Consider the following 14791-nt stretch of genomic DNA (forward strand, 5'->3'; position numbering starts at 1 on the left):
AGACAAGTAGTGGATGACAGGGAGAGAGTGATGGAGACAAGTAATGGGTCACAAGGGAAAGGGTGATGGAGACAAGTAGTAGGTGACAGGCAGATGGTGACTGAGACAAGTAGTGGATAACAGGGAGAGGGTGACGGAGGCAAGTAGTGGGTGACAGGGAGAGAGTGACAGAGAAATGTAGTGGGTGAGGATAATGGAGATAAGTAGTGGATGACAGGGAGAGAGTGATGGAGACAAGTAATGGGTCACAAGGGAAAGGGTGATGGAGACAAGTAGTAAGTGACAGGGAGATGGTGACTGAGACAAGTAGTGGATGACAGGGAGAGAGTGACGGAGACATGTAGTGGGTGAAAGGGACAGGGTGATGGAGGCAAGTAGTGGGTGACAGTGAGAGGGTGATGGAGACAAATAGTGGGTGACAGAGAGAGGGTGATGGGTGACATGGAGTCAAGTAGTGGATAACAGGGAGAGGGTGACGGAGACAAGTAGTGGGTGACAGGGTGAGAGTGACAGAGAAAAGTAGTGGGTGATGGTGAGAGGATGACAGGGAGAGGATGACAGAGAGAAGTAGTGGGTGACAGGGAGAGGCAGTGAGTGATGCCAGGTAGAGGGTAACAGGGAGTGGGTGACAAACACATTGCAATTTACTTACCTGGGCCCAGAACTGCAACCCTTGGAGGGTGGCTCCACTTTGGGTTATAACGTGAGGACGGTTACATGACGGTGTCGGTGGCAAGGACAGCCTCAGCCTGGCAGAGAACTGGAGGAAGCCGTGGTCAGAGCAATGAGAGGTGAGGGGAGAACCTGGGAGGAGAGGGGAATGTGGCCCCTCCTTTTCCTCTGACCAGACCATCCTTCACTGACAACCGATTTCACATTGCAATGCTTTGGCATTGGACCCTTTCAGACTGGCTTCCCGAAATGATAATATGCCGGGTCGGGTTACCATTGGGGGTAGGGACAGGGGCAGCATCGGAGGTGGATGCAGAGGGAGGCACTGGGAGATGAGTTCATCTCCATGCCGCCTCTGCCTATACTGTGAACGGGTCCTGGGTCGCATTAACCCGTCAACCCAATCACACTGCGCCTGACCCGGTAATATCCCGGGAATAACCCTTCTTTATTCCTGGGTTGAAATACCGGGTCAGGCGTCCCAGGAATTCAGGAGTGACCCCTTTCACACCGCACAGCGCCCCGCAACGACCCGGCAATATACCAGGTCGATAATTCTGTGGTTTGAAAGGGGTATAATAGAATTACAATGTATGATTTTTTAACGGGGTGGCATGTATCAAGCCTTCTAAAGAGATCAATTGAGCAAGTTATCATTTATCAAGCATATATATATACATATAAATTACCAGCCAATCAGCTTCTGCCATGTCACGGGCTGTCTAATCTTTCTGCCATGTCACATGCTGTGTTTGAAAAATGACAGTTAGGAGCTGGTTGGCTGGTCATTTATCACTCTTCATCCGTCTCCACTTTATCTCTTGTTAAATCTTAATACATTTGGGCCAAAGTCTATAAAATGCTAGGTAGAAGCCGATTGGTTGCTATAGGCAACTTCTTCACCTGTCCTTTTTATAAGGTTTAAAACATCTCCCATATTTCGCAGTGACTTCTTATTTTAATTCACCATATTTTCCGATACTGACACTTTAAATGCCCCATCCCTATTGGCAGATTTTTAATGTTAGGCTGGGTACACACTTGGCGATGTGCACCTGATATATTGTCTGTTTTGGTGGATCGGACGAGATATTGTTTACATCGTCCAGTGGGGGTCATTCAGAGTTGATCGCTAGCTGCCGTTGTTCGCTGCATAGCGATCAGTGAAAAAAATGGCTAATCTGCGCATGCATATGCACCGCAATGCACACTCGCGTCGTACGGGTACGAAGTCCTTTGTGGTTTTGCACTGGTTCTAGCGATGATTCCAATCACACAGCCGAACGCAAGGAGATTGACAGAAAGAGGGTGTTTCTGGGTGTCAACTGACCGTTTTCTAGGCATGGCCGGGCATTTTCTGGGCGGGTATCTGACGTCATTACCGTGTCACTCGTCGCAGCAATCATCGCACAGGATAAGTAACTACAGGACTGCTCTTGTTTGCACAAAATGTGTTTGCAGGCGCTCTGCTGCACAGGCGTTCGCACTCCTGCAAAGCGAAAATACACTCCACCGTGGGCGGCGACTATGCGTTTGCACGGCTGCTAAAAACTGCTAGCGAGCGATCAACTCGGAATGACCCCCAGTGTGTATTCACTATATCGTTAACTATGCACGCTCCTGCAGGTTGTTAATGATGTACAATATCTTTAGTTTTTGCCTTGAAATCTAAAGATATTATACAAGACTGGATGTGGCTGAGCGAACAATATTGTTCAGTGTGTATGAATGATATCGTTTGTGTGGGGGAAATCTTGCACAATGTCACATATGATGTGCTCCGGCAATTGTGTATCCAGCATTACACAGCAGCCCCACATCTGTAGGGCCTTCAGAACTGAGGTTGCAGTTTATAGTGAGTGTAAAGACAGGTAAGGGGGTGCGGGCAGCAACCAGTTCCTACCTGGGGGCGGGGTGGGGGGGGGGGGGTGGCGGGGACCAATCAGCTCCTACCCGAGCAGGTTACCTCCTAATGCATTAAATTTAACTTTGAGTGGAGATGATCTTAAATTTGGCATAATGTCTCTTACAGGACGATCCTAATCTCAGCGCCCAAATCCGACCATAGCTCACTTTACAAAGGCAGTGATAAACGAAAAGCCTACTCTCTGACAGTACCAGGCTCACTGATTAGCTCCACTGTGCCTGTGAGTGTGAAAGTGAACATTGGAGAGGGATCATATCTGTGTGAAACTGAGAGGGAAATAGAGTCAGCTACTGTACCTATTGTATATGAGCATTGATGCGTCCCCCTATTCAGATTGGGCAATGGTATAACCCAATTGTTTAGTGGCCAATTCCAGGAGCTTGGTAAACTATATGACCTGAGCTCTGTTTGCCTCTGGGCTCCAAAGCAATGGCACCCCTTGCTCCCATTATACTATAGCTATGCCCATGCATTTAGTTTCACATTTCTATATATCTCATTTGTTGCCAAATGTTTCTATAACTCATAATTAATGCAATTGCAAAATGTTCAGACCATGGATATCTTTGTAATGTTTCTTGTATAATTTATATGGCAAGTCATGAGGATTTATTGTGTGTATTACAGAAAGCAATAGTGCTGTATAGCATAGAAACAACATACAATTCCTGTATTAGGATGACGCACATTAAGTACATGTGACTTTCTGAGTGTATAATATAAAGAGGAAATCTGGGCTCTATACCTGTGTAACCTTCAAGACAGCTGCACGTCACCTCCAAAGAATCGGGGTCTTGTTCACAGGAATGTGCAAAATATTGTTTGCTTGTAGGAGAATCTGGGCACATGCATGGGCGACATGTCTGCCCCAATATTGGGTTTCCAAAGTAATTATCAATACATCTACATATATGACAAGAAACAAATATACAGTCATTGTTTGTTTGCAAGTTGGCTTACATTGATAATTCAAAACTATATCCTTTCTATGAGTACCTGACTATAATAGATATTTTATCATTTCAACCTGTCTTGTTTAGAGAGAAAAAGGTAATCTTGGGAACTTTGGGGGTAATTCTGAGTTGATCACAGCCTCAAGTTTGTTAGCAATTGGGCAAAACCATGTGCACTGCAGGGGGGGCAGATATAACATGTGCAGAAAGAGTTAGAATTGGGTGGGTTATTTTTGTTTCTGTGCAGGGTGAATACTGGCTGCTTTATTTTTACACTGCAATTTAGATTTCAGTTTGAGCACAACCCACCCAAATCTAACTCTCTCTGCACATGTTATATCTGTCCCCCCTGCAGTGCACGTGGTTTTGCCCAACTGCTAACAAACTTGAGGCTGCGATCAACTCAGAATTACCCCCTTTGGGCTAAATTCCACAAAATTAAAGAATAATCCAAGTTAACATGAATCCTAACAAAAGTTTTAAATACAGGTAAATATGCTGCTATGAAAAGTTTACAATATTAAATAGTGCCCTCTGGAGTGTAAGTCTGCAAGCAGAGCCCTCCTAATTCTGTGTTTATCTGTAATTAACCAGCCTTGTTTTATGACTGTTGCTCCCTACTACAGAATATGATGGCGCTTTACATGTAAATGTTCATAAATAATCATGGGCCTGCTTCACAGTTGCACACAATGCTGATGTTCACGGAGTTGGGTGATTTTTTTTTTAATACTGCGCAAGCATGAAAATCCCTAAAACTCCACCAGCGCATGCGTTACACAGTGTGGACACACAAAGGTGCTGTTGTGATGAAGCATACTTGCCTACTTTTTAAAAAGCATTTCAGGGAGATTGTGAAAGCAACACCTATCAGTGCAGACGTGTACTGCTACATCTGGGAGGCTTGTCATGAAAAATACTTACATCCAAACGTAAATGAGCCCCAATGTTAGCATACTGTATACACATATACTGTAAGTGGCGATGAGGAACCTTATTTAAAATGCATGTAACTATATGGATCATTGTGCCTATAACCAATACAGGGAAATAGCACTGATGATTCAATTTGAAATGTATATATCTTGGATTTATTTTTCCCACAAGAATGTAACAGCTATATAATGGGGATAATGTAAAATCAGGGAGATTGCTGGTCTGTTCAGGGAGTCAGGGAGATTGCTTCTATTTCAGGGAGTCTCCTGCAGAATGAGGGAGGGTAGGCAACTATGGATTGAAGTGCAAGCTATCAGTAATGTCTTGGGCTTTCCTGAGCGGTGACTGGGAGGTGGCTGTTCAGACGCCCAGAGATGGGCGCGTTATGAGAGTGACGCTAAATTGGTTGCATGCACAGGTGCTTAATTGCTCACATTGGAGGCCACACTCAGATGGAAAATCTGCACCTGCCATATGGCTGGTGCAAGTTTCAATGGTGTGGCCAATGGTGGTGTATAAAGATGAAACAGGTGGTATTACAGCATCTATAGAAACTCAAAGTGTGCATCCCAGTCCTTGCACAGTCATACGCATGGATGTACATCAGCATTATAGGCTCCAGCCACCTACCAATCAGCATGCTGACAGCCATTTACTGTTTGGCTGCAGGCTGGGAGGCAGGTGGAGAATGATATGATTGTGAGAACACCACCCACCCCTGCGCAAAGGCTCCTAGAATTGTGGGGCCCTGGGCAGCTGCCCAGTGTGCCTATAAGTTACATCTATATCCCAATGTCCGATTGGGATATAGATACATTGTAATAATATCTATCTACCTAAGTATCTGCCTAAGTAATCATTCGACAGAGATATTCTGAATTAAATTTAAGCTGTTTGTGAACACACACTACATATATAAACTTCAAACTTCCAGTAACCTTCCATACCGTTCACAGTTGGTTCCATTTGTAAATTTATTGCAGTCTATGCAAGCACCAGTCACTGGGTCACATAGTTCTGTATTGCCATTGCACTGACAGGGTCGACATTTTGGAAATCCAGAATATCCAGGCAGGCAGCTGTCACAGCGACGACCCTTAACTTCTTTACGGCATGCACACTGTCCAGTCACCTGATCACATAAACCGCTCAATGAACCTTGGCTATCACAATCGCACTCTAGGAGAGTTTACAAAGAAATGTATTAACACAGAAGAGAGTTCATTGTTCTTCAGTATGCCAAGCATTACACTTTAGGTTATTTTCCGTCCACAATGTAGGCTTGTCTGAAAATTGGTCTAGTTTCCTAATTGCTTTTGTTTATAGCCCCAGTCCTTGCTTTTTATATTTGAATGTACTGGTGCTTTAAAAGTAATTAGTGTTGCTATTAGGAAACCTAGAGATTTGCCCAAGATGCCATAGATCTCAGGGGTCCTTAGAATACTGAATGAGTGACACTTAGATGCTGATTCAGGGTTACAGTTAAGTCCATTTTGGGGACTGATCTTGGGCCTAATTCAGACCTGATCACAGCAACAAAATTGTTCTCTAATGGGCAAAACCATGTGCACTGCGGGGGAGGGGGGACACACACAGATATAACATGTGCAGAGAGAGTTTATTTGGGTGGGGTGTGTTCAAACTGAAATCTAAACTGCTGTGTAAAAATAAAGCAGCCAGTATTTACCATGCACAGAAACAATATAACCCACCCAAATCTAACTCTCTCTGCACATGTTATATCTGCTCCTCCTGCAGTGCACATGGTTTTGCCCATTAGAGAACAAATCCGCTGCTGCGATCAGGTCTGAATTAGGCCCCATGTGCAGTACAGGTGGGGCAGATATAACATGTGCAGAGAGAGTTAGATTTGGGTCTAAATTAGGCCCCTTGTATATTTTCACGTGTGCGAGCTGATAACATGCAACTTTGAGCAATTACAGGGGATTTAGAGTCATAAGCAACTCCATTAGCACCTGAGTGGGTGTAACTGAGTGAATGCATGTACGATACGTTTTCTGCTGGGGTGTTGTGGGCGTTTAGGCACAATTCTGGGTTATACAGAGTTGAACATATGTAGAGAGCGATTTAATTTCAGACATATCTTTTGCACAAAGGATACAGGTGGTGCAAATGTGCACTGATAGTGAGGACAAATACTTTCACAAGTGAATGCACAGTAGTGATATGGCTGCATAGATATGTCCCACCTTAAATGCAGATGAAGATCCACATGTATTTTTAAGCAAGCAATGCGGCTGCTTCTGCAGTTGACATGCATGCAACTCCAAATCAGACCCTTAGTGTTGCACCCTTACATGGTGGGGAAGCAGCCATCAGCTACCTGTGAAGTTGCCTGCTTCTGCTTTTCCATGTTAGTAATGGTTGTTAGTATGGCTGTGACATTATAGCTCAGCAACTCCTCCCCACCCTGCCTAGTATGGTAAAATATGAAACTGGAAGCACAGTGCCCAAGCAGTGTGGAACAGATGTGGAACATAAGGTAGACATCTTCAATGCGAAAAGTGGGTCAGGGGGTTGTGAAGCTCAGCAATGTGTGCCGTCCACCCACTATGACTGTGAAAATAATGTTAAGTGCATCCCAATGCCCACTACACACTGAGTCATAGTACTTTGCAATGAGTGTGGGGCTGTGATAATGATGTTAATTGCATCCCGATGCCCAATACACTTGACCCTTGTACCTCCCCTCTGGGAAATCCTGGAGGGTGTCCTAAAATGTGGACAAGTATGACTTAAAGCATTTTTTAAAACAGTTACCAGACTGTCCTTCTTTCATCCTCTCTTTTTTTTGTGTTAAATTCTCAAGTTTGCTATCTTATAATTTATTTCTTAATTATACTGTGTTTATATTTGTCCTGAGATTGAAGGAGTGGAAGTTTTGGGACACATACTGTATGTTTAAGGATACCAGTCTATTAGGAATCCACATCCAGAAAACACTGATCACTTTCATGCATGTACCCTGGATGAAATGGAAATTGACCAGATGTGCAGACAGAATGTGCTTAAGACATGGGGCCAAATGTAATGATGCCCAAGTTCAGTGGCCGTGCAGTATGCCAGCCGAACTCTGACTTTTTTTAAAGGGGTAATCACTTACAAGCCAAAACCATGCCTTGTAAGTGATTGCCCCTTTACAAATGTCCGCATTTGGTTGGCATCCCACACTGCCGTCAAACTCAGGCGTTATTACATCCGGTCCATGTAGTGTTGCAGTAGTGGAGGAGGAAACAGCAAGGGGAGATTTTTCAAACCTTTAAAGGACAGTTATAGGTGTAGCCGATACCATGCAATCAGAGGTTATCTATCATTTTATAGAATATAATAGATACCTGAATTTTACTGGCTTCTGTAGGTAAAATCTCCACTTGTCATCTTTAGAAGGTTTGATAATTCTCCCCAGTTGGATATATCTCCCCCCCATAAATGGTCAATGGTAAAATCAGCAGATCCCAGTTTCAATCTTGTAAGAGGCTGATATTACTTCCCTGTGCTCCAATCCCATGAATAGCAATTCATCCCATATACAAAGTCCTTGTCATTTACCATTACTTTGTTGAAATCAAGAATTTCATCTTGAAAGACAACATGCTGTATAATTTAGATAGTACAGTAAATATATCAGTTTATTTTAATACCTTGACAACCACTTTGACCAAATCCATAACTGCCTACAGCACATCTATTACAGCAGCTTCCAACAACATTCAGTTTGCACTGACACTGTCCTCCAATCTTACTGCATGCAGCGCTTAATGATCCATCGGGATTACATGTGCACTCTGTAAGAGACAGACATTATTTCCATAATGTTTTACTTCAAATTTCTGGGTTTATTACTTTCTATGTAATTATTTGCTAAATACTTGGTAGAATAGTGTGACACAAAAATGGCCATGAAATTGCACATTTAATTAGATTACTTGAACATTGTTGTATAAAAAAAATTCAGAAATCAAATCAAAAACAATAATTGCTCAATTTACCTCACAAAAATCCATGAATAAAGCCATAATTAGAATAGGTTTAACATAGTACAATAAACATATTTTAGCCATGCCTCCCAACCTCTGCATCTCTATAATAGGGACAGCTGCAAAATTAGGGGACATGGTCTCTTGTCAAGTGCCGCGATCGCAAGCCAAGCTCTATTTTCGGCACTATAGTGGCATGGACAATGCTTTGAGCTGCTGGCCATACCCCCTGTCCCTCTCTGCTAGTAAATAGACACTTGCTAATCAGAGCAGCAAGTGATAGATGTCTCCCAACTGCCCCCCACCACCACCATGGGACACTGCGGCCTGCGAGTTGGACAACGGGACAGTCCGTGAAAAATTGGGACTATCCAGCCAAAATTGTGACAGTTGGGAGGTACAGTATGTATTAGCAATGTAAAAAACTGGCACTCTTAAAGAAATGTATAAAGAGCTTAGATAGAACTGGATACAAAATATCGCCGTTTGCCTCAAGAACTCCAGAGTCGTGGTAAAAAATATATTCTGTACATTGTTGACATAATTTTGGAAAGATATTATTAGATGTAATTCATAAGCATTACTCGATTTACCATTCTACCTGGTTTTAATCAGCCACAGAACCTGTGTAATTCATGAGTGTCCCGTTTTAAGGATGGTATGGTAAGCCTACATGTATACAGTATATATATCCATAAACTGTGGTAGTAAGTTGTGATGTGCACCAAATATTAAATATATTAAAATTCATCACAACTTACTACCTCAGGTTATGAGTATATATACTGTACAGTATATACTGTATGCATACCTCCCAACATAACCCTCTCCAGGAGGGACAGAATGCTCTGTTTCTGGACTTTCCTCTTAATTTATGATTGCCATCACCTGTGCTGAAACACCTTTCTTATCCATTAACCTGTTCAACACAGGTGCCGGCAATCACAAATTAAGAGAAAAGTCCAGAAGCAGCGCATTTTGTCACTCCTGGAGAGGGTCATCTTGGGAGGTATGCTGTATGTGGGCTTACCATACCATCCTTAAAATGGGATACTCATGAATTACACAGGTTCTGTGGCTGATTAAAACAAGGTAGAATGCAGACTTGAAGCCAGTCAGTCACAGAACCTGTGTAATTCACTAGTGTCCCATTTTAAAGAGATAGTATGGTAAGCCTATTTACAGTATGTGGGTGCTTGGATTCTTAACATAATTAATATACAAATTGAAAAACTTTGCTTCTAGTGATAGAGCAAGAGATTATCACTCATTTAGAAAAAGGCTTTCTCATTCTCCCACAAGCATTCCCCTTAATTTATATCACCTGAGGTAATTCCTCCCCTTTAATCTGGTTGGTAGTGTTTACATGATAATATGCTTGGGAATGTCGGTCTGAGGTCAGTACCAGGTTGGAATGTGCTTTTTAATGGAATGTTGAAAGGTTCTGTTCACTGCAGGTATGTATGAGGGAAAACGTGATTGTAGACTAAATGTAAATCATAGTTATTCTGTGACAAGTGGCCTTAATATAAATCTTTTATTCCTAGAAGCTGGTTTATACTATGATACTTTAGATCCTTGTGCTAATTGTTTTAGTAATAATTTATGTAGTAACCTACATTTTACTGGATGAAATGTAGAAGTGATGTTATTACAGATGTAACTGAATGGCCAGGGGCCTGGGGCACTGTTCAGAAAATACATTAAATCAGCACAGGAAGGAGGGAGAAAACTTCTAAAGAGCAGGGCATGATGATCCTTCATTGCCTAGCTTACTTGCCCTGAGTAATTATACAGAGAAGGGAGTCTCTCCATCATTAAGCAGGATGAGCTACCCAGCCACTGCACTTTCTGGTAATAGGAAGGAGAAATGTATGAGTGTGCTAGTCTGTACATGATGAACAGTGATGAGAGACTTAGCATATCACGCTGTGTTGACTTTCATCGACCTCTGTGTATACATGCTTATAGTAGTTTGCATATAATTGTCTTTTCAGTTACCGCCTTAGCAAAGTGACTTGGCATACCCTTGGCTTTATGGTCTAGGGTAGGATATTTTTATCCTTTTTAGACAAATCACCACTGACTTCTTTCAAACATTTTCGTACTAGGCAAATGCTTGGTAAAAGGTAAAGTCTGTGCCACTCTAAACAGAGATGTTCTAGTCCATTTTGCTGCCATTGTGAGTTGTAAGGGGAATCCAGAATCACTTTGGAGGTAACAATATAAAAAAGGAATTAACTTTTGAGTGCAGGTTGGCTAGATGAATATATATTGAATAAATACATGGGACTACGAGCAGTGAGGACACATGATGTTTCACTGCAACAACACATTTCCGTATCTGAAGAGGTGGGCACTATAGGGATGGTCATCGGTGTATCATTGATGGTCACCAACGATATTGATATGGTAAGTGGTCATCAATGCTTGCCAGCCAGCTATGCAATGGATAACCAACAATGGTTTCACCAACCTTATGGTTATCCCTGTTGTTTGACTGGCCCATGAGCCAATCAGAATCTGAGGGCAGGGCTTCAAGATATCAGGGGGTGGAGCAATACTCCATGTCCCAGCACCTTGTAAAAAACAAAAACAAAAAACATTTGTTTATGCTGTGCCATTGATGGAGGGAAACCATCTGGTTCTCCACCATCAATGGCAAAAGTATTCAACATCGGACATACAATAAACCATCGATAATTATGAATCAAGGATGGTCAATGGCCATCCCTAGGGCACATATGGGTCTCATGACCGAAGAAAAAATTTACGCATCAGATAAGTAGTGTCCCTTTACTACTCACACTGGATATACACCATATACAAATTTTCTTAGACACTAGAAGGCGCCTTTTTCTCCACTTACTTAAATTTCACTATTTATTTGTTCTCCAAGCACATACTACACTGCTTAAGGTTGCAGCCACTCGTTTTTAGAGGAGTGTCAAGTTAAATTTTAATTTCAATGTTAATTCACTAACAAAATATCTTTATTTTTTACCACGTGCAGTGGTAGTGCATTGTTCTATTGTTATTACCTGTGCTCCCCCGCATCTATTGTTCTTCTTTTTATATATATATATAATGTGAATAGGACGCACGAGCAGCTTTTGCGGATTAAAATGATATGCAGCATGCCTATATTTCTGTATCTGCATACAAAATGCTACGCCTGTAAAACACTGTAACGTAGCATTTCAGATGCAGATACAGATGCGGTCGCACTCAGAATATAGGCATGCCACATATAAAACAGCAGACTATGCTGGTGCATCTTATTTACACATTGATGCAAATAAGATACATTGTAAGAAAAAAAAAAGATGCCCGGCGCTAACGGGGCTGCATGGGACCTGTCAGCTCACTCACGCCAGGCATCTCCAGATATGTGGACTATTGAAGCAAGAGGTATGAGGACACATCCGTAAGCAGCAAGATTGTAGGCAGATAAGTATATTTTAAGGCAGATACTTACTAACAGCTCCATTATGTATTCGCGCCGACATGCTAACAATGAGCCGCTCACACAGATCGGGAAGCATTTCTATTCCAATATCAGATGCAATCTCAATGCAGTTATAATACTCATATTCTTCAATTTCTGCTTCACTACACAGATTACTTACAGATTCAATCTGTGGAATCAGTCCAAGCTTTGGAGGATTTAAGATGGCAGATAAAGAAGGAAATATATATATTTTTTATTAATAAATACAAATGCACTAAAAAAAATAATTAAGAAACAAAATCAACATGATATGCTTTCCTACTGTTTGCATTGTTATCTATCCTTATATGGAGGAATCTGGCAATTTTTTTAATGATTCCATACTTAAATTAAATATTGTACTCCAAAGGCCAGTTCCCTTCAAGGTTATACCTTGCTTTGTCTAATATATTTTACCCTTATCATATTTAAACATAAAACAGTATAATGGAATTCAGGCAAGATGGGACTTGTAGAATTCATCATTCATAAAAGACTTGATATTATTACTGAGATACAGTATATTTATTTACAATTTGTGCTCTAGTTCATTGGTGTAAAATGTTAATTATAAGTGAAACTCAGAAAATTAGAACATTGGTGGTCATTCCGAGTTGTTCGCTCGCTAGCTGCTTTTAGCAGCATTGCAAACGCTAGGTCACCGCCCTCTGGGAGTGTATCTTAGCTTAGCAGAATAGCGAACGAAAGATTAGCAGAACTGCTACTAAATATTTTCTTGCAGTTTCTGAGTAGCTCCAGACCTACTCCTAGATTGCGATCAGCTCAGTCCGTTTAGTTCCTGGTTTGACGTCACAAACACGCCGTGCGTTTGGCCAGCCACTCCGCCGTTTCTCCAGACACTCCCCGCGTTTTTCCCTGACACGCCTGCGTTTTTTAGCACACTCCCGGAAAACGCTCAGTTACCACCCAGAAACGCCCCTTTCCTGTCAATCATTCACCGATCAGCAGTGCGACTGAAAAGCGCTGCATGAACACCAGCAAATCTACAAAGTTTTGTGTTAAATAACTTAGCGCATGCGCTCTGCGTACCATGCGCATGCGCATTTAGCAACAAATCACAGCATAGCGAAAATCGGCAACGAGCGAACAACTCGGAATGACCACCCTTGTGCAAAAGTTAATTTATTTCAGTAATTCAACTTAAAAGGTGAAACTAATATATTATATAGACTCATTACATGCAAAGTGAGATATTTGTTATAATTTTGATGATTGTGGCTCACAGCTTAAGAAAATCCAAAATCTCAGAAAATTAGAATATTACATAATCAATAAAAAAAGGATTTTAAATACAGAAATGTCGGCCCTCTGAAAAGTATAATCATGCATATGTACTCAGCACTTGGTTTGGGCCCCTTTTGCTGAATTAGTGCCTCAATGCGGCGTGGCATGGCTTCTATCAGCCTGTGGCACTGCTAAGGTGTTATGGAAGACCAGGATGCTTCAATAGTGGCCTTCAGCTCCTCTGCATTGTTCGGTATCATGTCTCTCATCTTTCTCTTGGCAATGCCCCATAGATTCTCTTTTTTCTATAGCCAAAGGTAAGACGCTTATGATGTTGTTTGTTGTACAGGAGTGACTTGACAAGAGGAATACGACATTTGAAGCTAATGTCCAGGATCTGTCTGTGTGTGGTGGCTCTTGATGCACTAACTCCAGCCTCAGTCCACTCCTTGTGAAGCTCCCCCACAATTTTGAATTGCCTTTTTTTTGACAAAAAAAAAGAACTGGTCTGTTGCTCAGTGATCGAAAGTCCTCTTTATCTGATGAGAGCAAATTTTACATCTCATTTGGAAACCAAGGTCCCAGAGTATGAAGGAAGAATGGAGAGGCACACAATCCAAGATGCTTGAAGTCCAATGTGAAGTTTCCACAGTCTGTGTTGATTTGGGGAGCCATGTCATCTGGTGGTGTTGGTCCACTGTGCTTTATTAAGTCCAGATTCAATGCAGCCATCTACCAGGACATTTTAGAGCACTTCATGCTTCCTTCAGCCGACAAGCCTTATGGAGATGCTGACTTCATTTTCCAGCAGGACTTGGCACCTGCCCACACTGCTAAAAGTACCAAAACCTGGTTCAATGAACATGAGATTACTGTCCTGGATTGGCCAGCAAACTTGCCTTACCTGAACCTCATAGAGAATCTATGGGGTATTGCCAAGAGAAAGATGAGAGACATGAGACCAAACAATGCAGAAGAACTGAAGGCCCCTATTAAAGCATCCTGGTCTTCCTGTCAGGGCAGGCTGTGTTTTCAGTCCACCCGAAGGAGCGGATGCCCCTGTGTGCTGGAAACAAGGAGGACGAAGATAATTCCTTCTCATATATTTATTTAAGACAACAGAACTGAGAAACTGAGGCAATAGTTCAGGATTAGGTAACTGCAGGAAAGGAAGTCACTGAATGATACAAAGCGTGAACGAAGAACTGTAACAACCGGATCCTGGATGATGTGAAGACGTTGATGAAGAACTGTGGAAACTGGATGCTGGATGATATGAAGACGTGGATGAAGTACTGTGGAAGCTGGATGCGGGATGATATGAAGACGTGAATGAAGGACTGTGGAAGCTGGATGCGGGATGATAGGAAGACGTGGATGAAGGACTATGGAAACTGGATGCTGGATGATATGAAGACATGGATGAAGGACTGTGAGAGCTGGATGGTGGATGATATGAAGACGTGGATGAAGGACTGTGAGAGCTGGATGGTGGATGATATGAAGACGTGGATGAAGGACTGTGAGAGCTGGATGGCTGCAGCTAGTGAACCGCTACGAGAATCCTGCG

The 14791-nt window shown here is 42.2% G+C and overlaps 1 protein-coding gene across 1 annotated transcript in view; it reads right to left on the reverse strand.

Moving 5' to 3' along the window:
- LAMB4 (laminin subunit beta 4) overlaps positions 1-14791 on the reverse strand; it is a 260547-nt gene that overhangs the window by 113651 nt on the left and 132105 nt on the right. Inside the window, exons 18-21 of the mRNA XM_063929992.1 lie at positions 11965-12142; positions 8151-8294; positions 5436-5667; positions 3345-3502 (exon numbers count right to left, since the gene is read on the reverse strand). Coding sequence (XP_063786062.1) covers positions 3345-3502; positions 5436-5667; positions 8151-8294; positions 11965-12142 — 712 coding nt within the window. The remainder of the gene's footprint in view (positions 1-3344; positions 3503-5435; positions 5668-8150; positions 8295-11964; positions 12143-14791) is intronic.

Source organism: Pseudophryne corroboree, chromosome 6 (assembly GCF_028390025.1).
Source record: "Pseudophryne corroboree isolate aPseCor3 chromosome 6, aPseCor3.hap2, whole genome shotgun sequence".
In the NCBI taxonomy this organism is placed as follows: Eukaryota; Metazoa; Chordata; class Amphibia; order Anura; family Myobatrachidae; genus Pseudophryne; species Pseudophryne corroboree.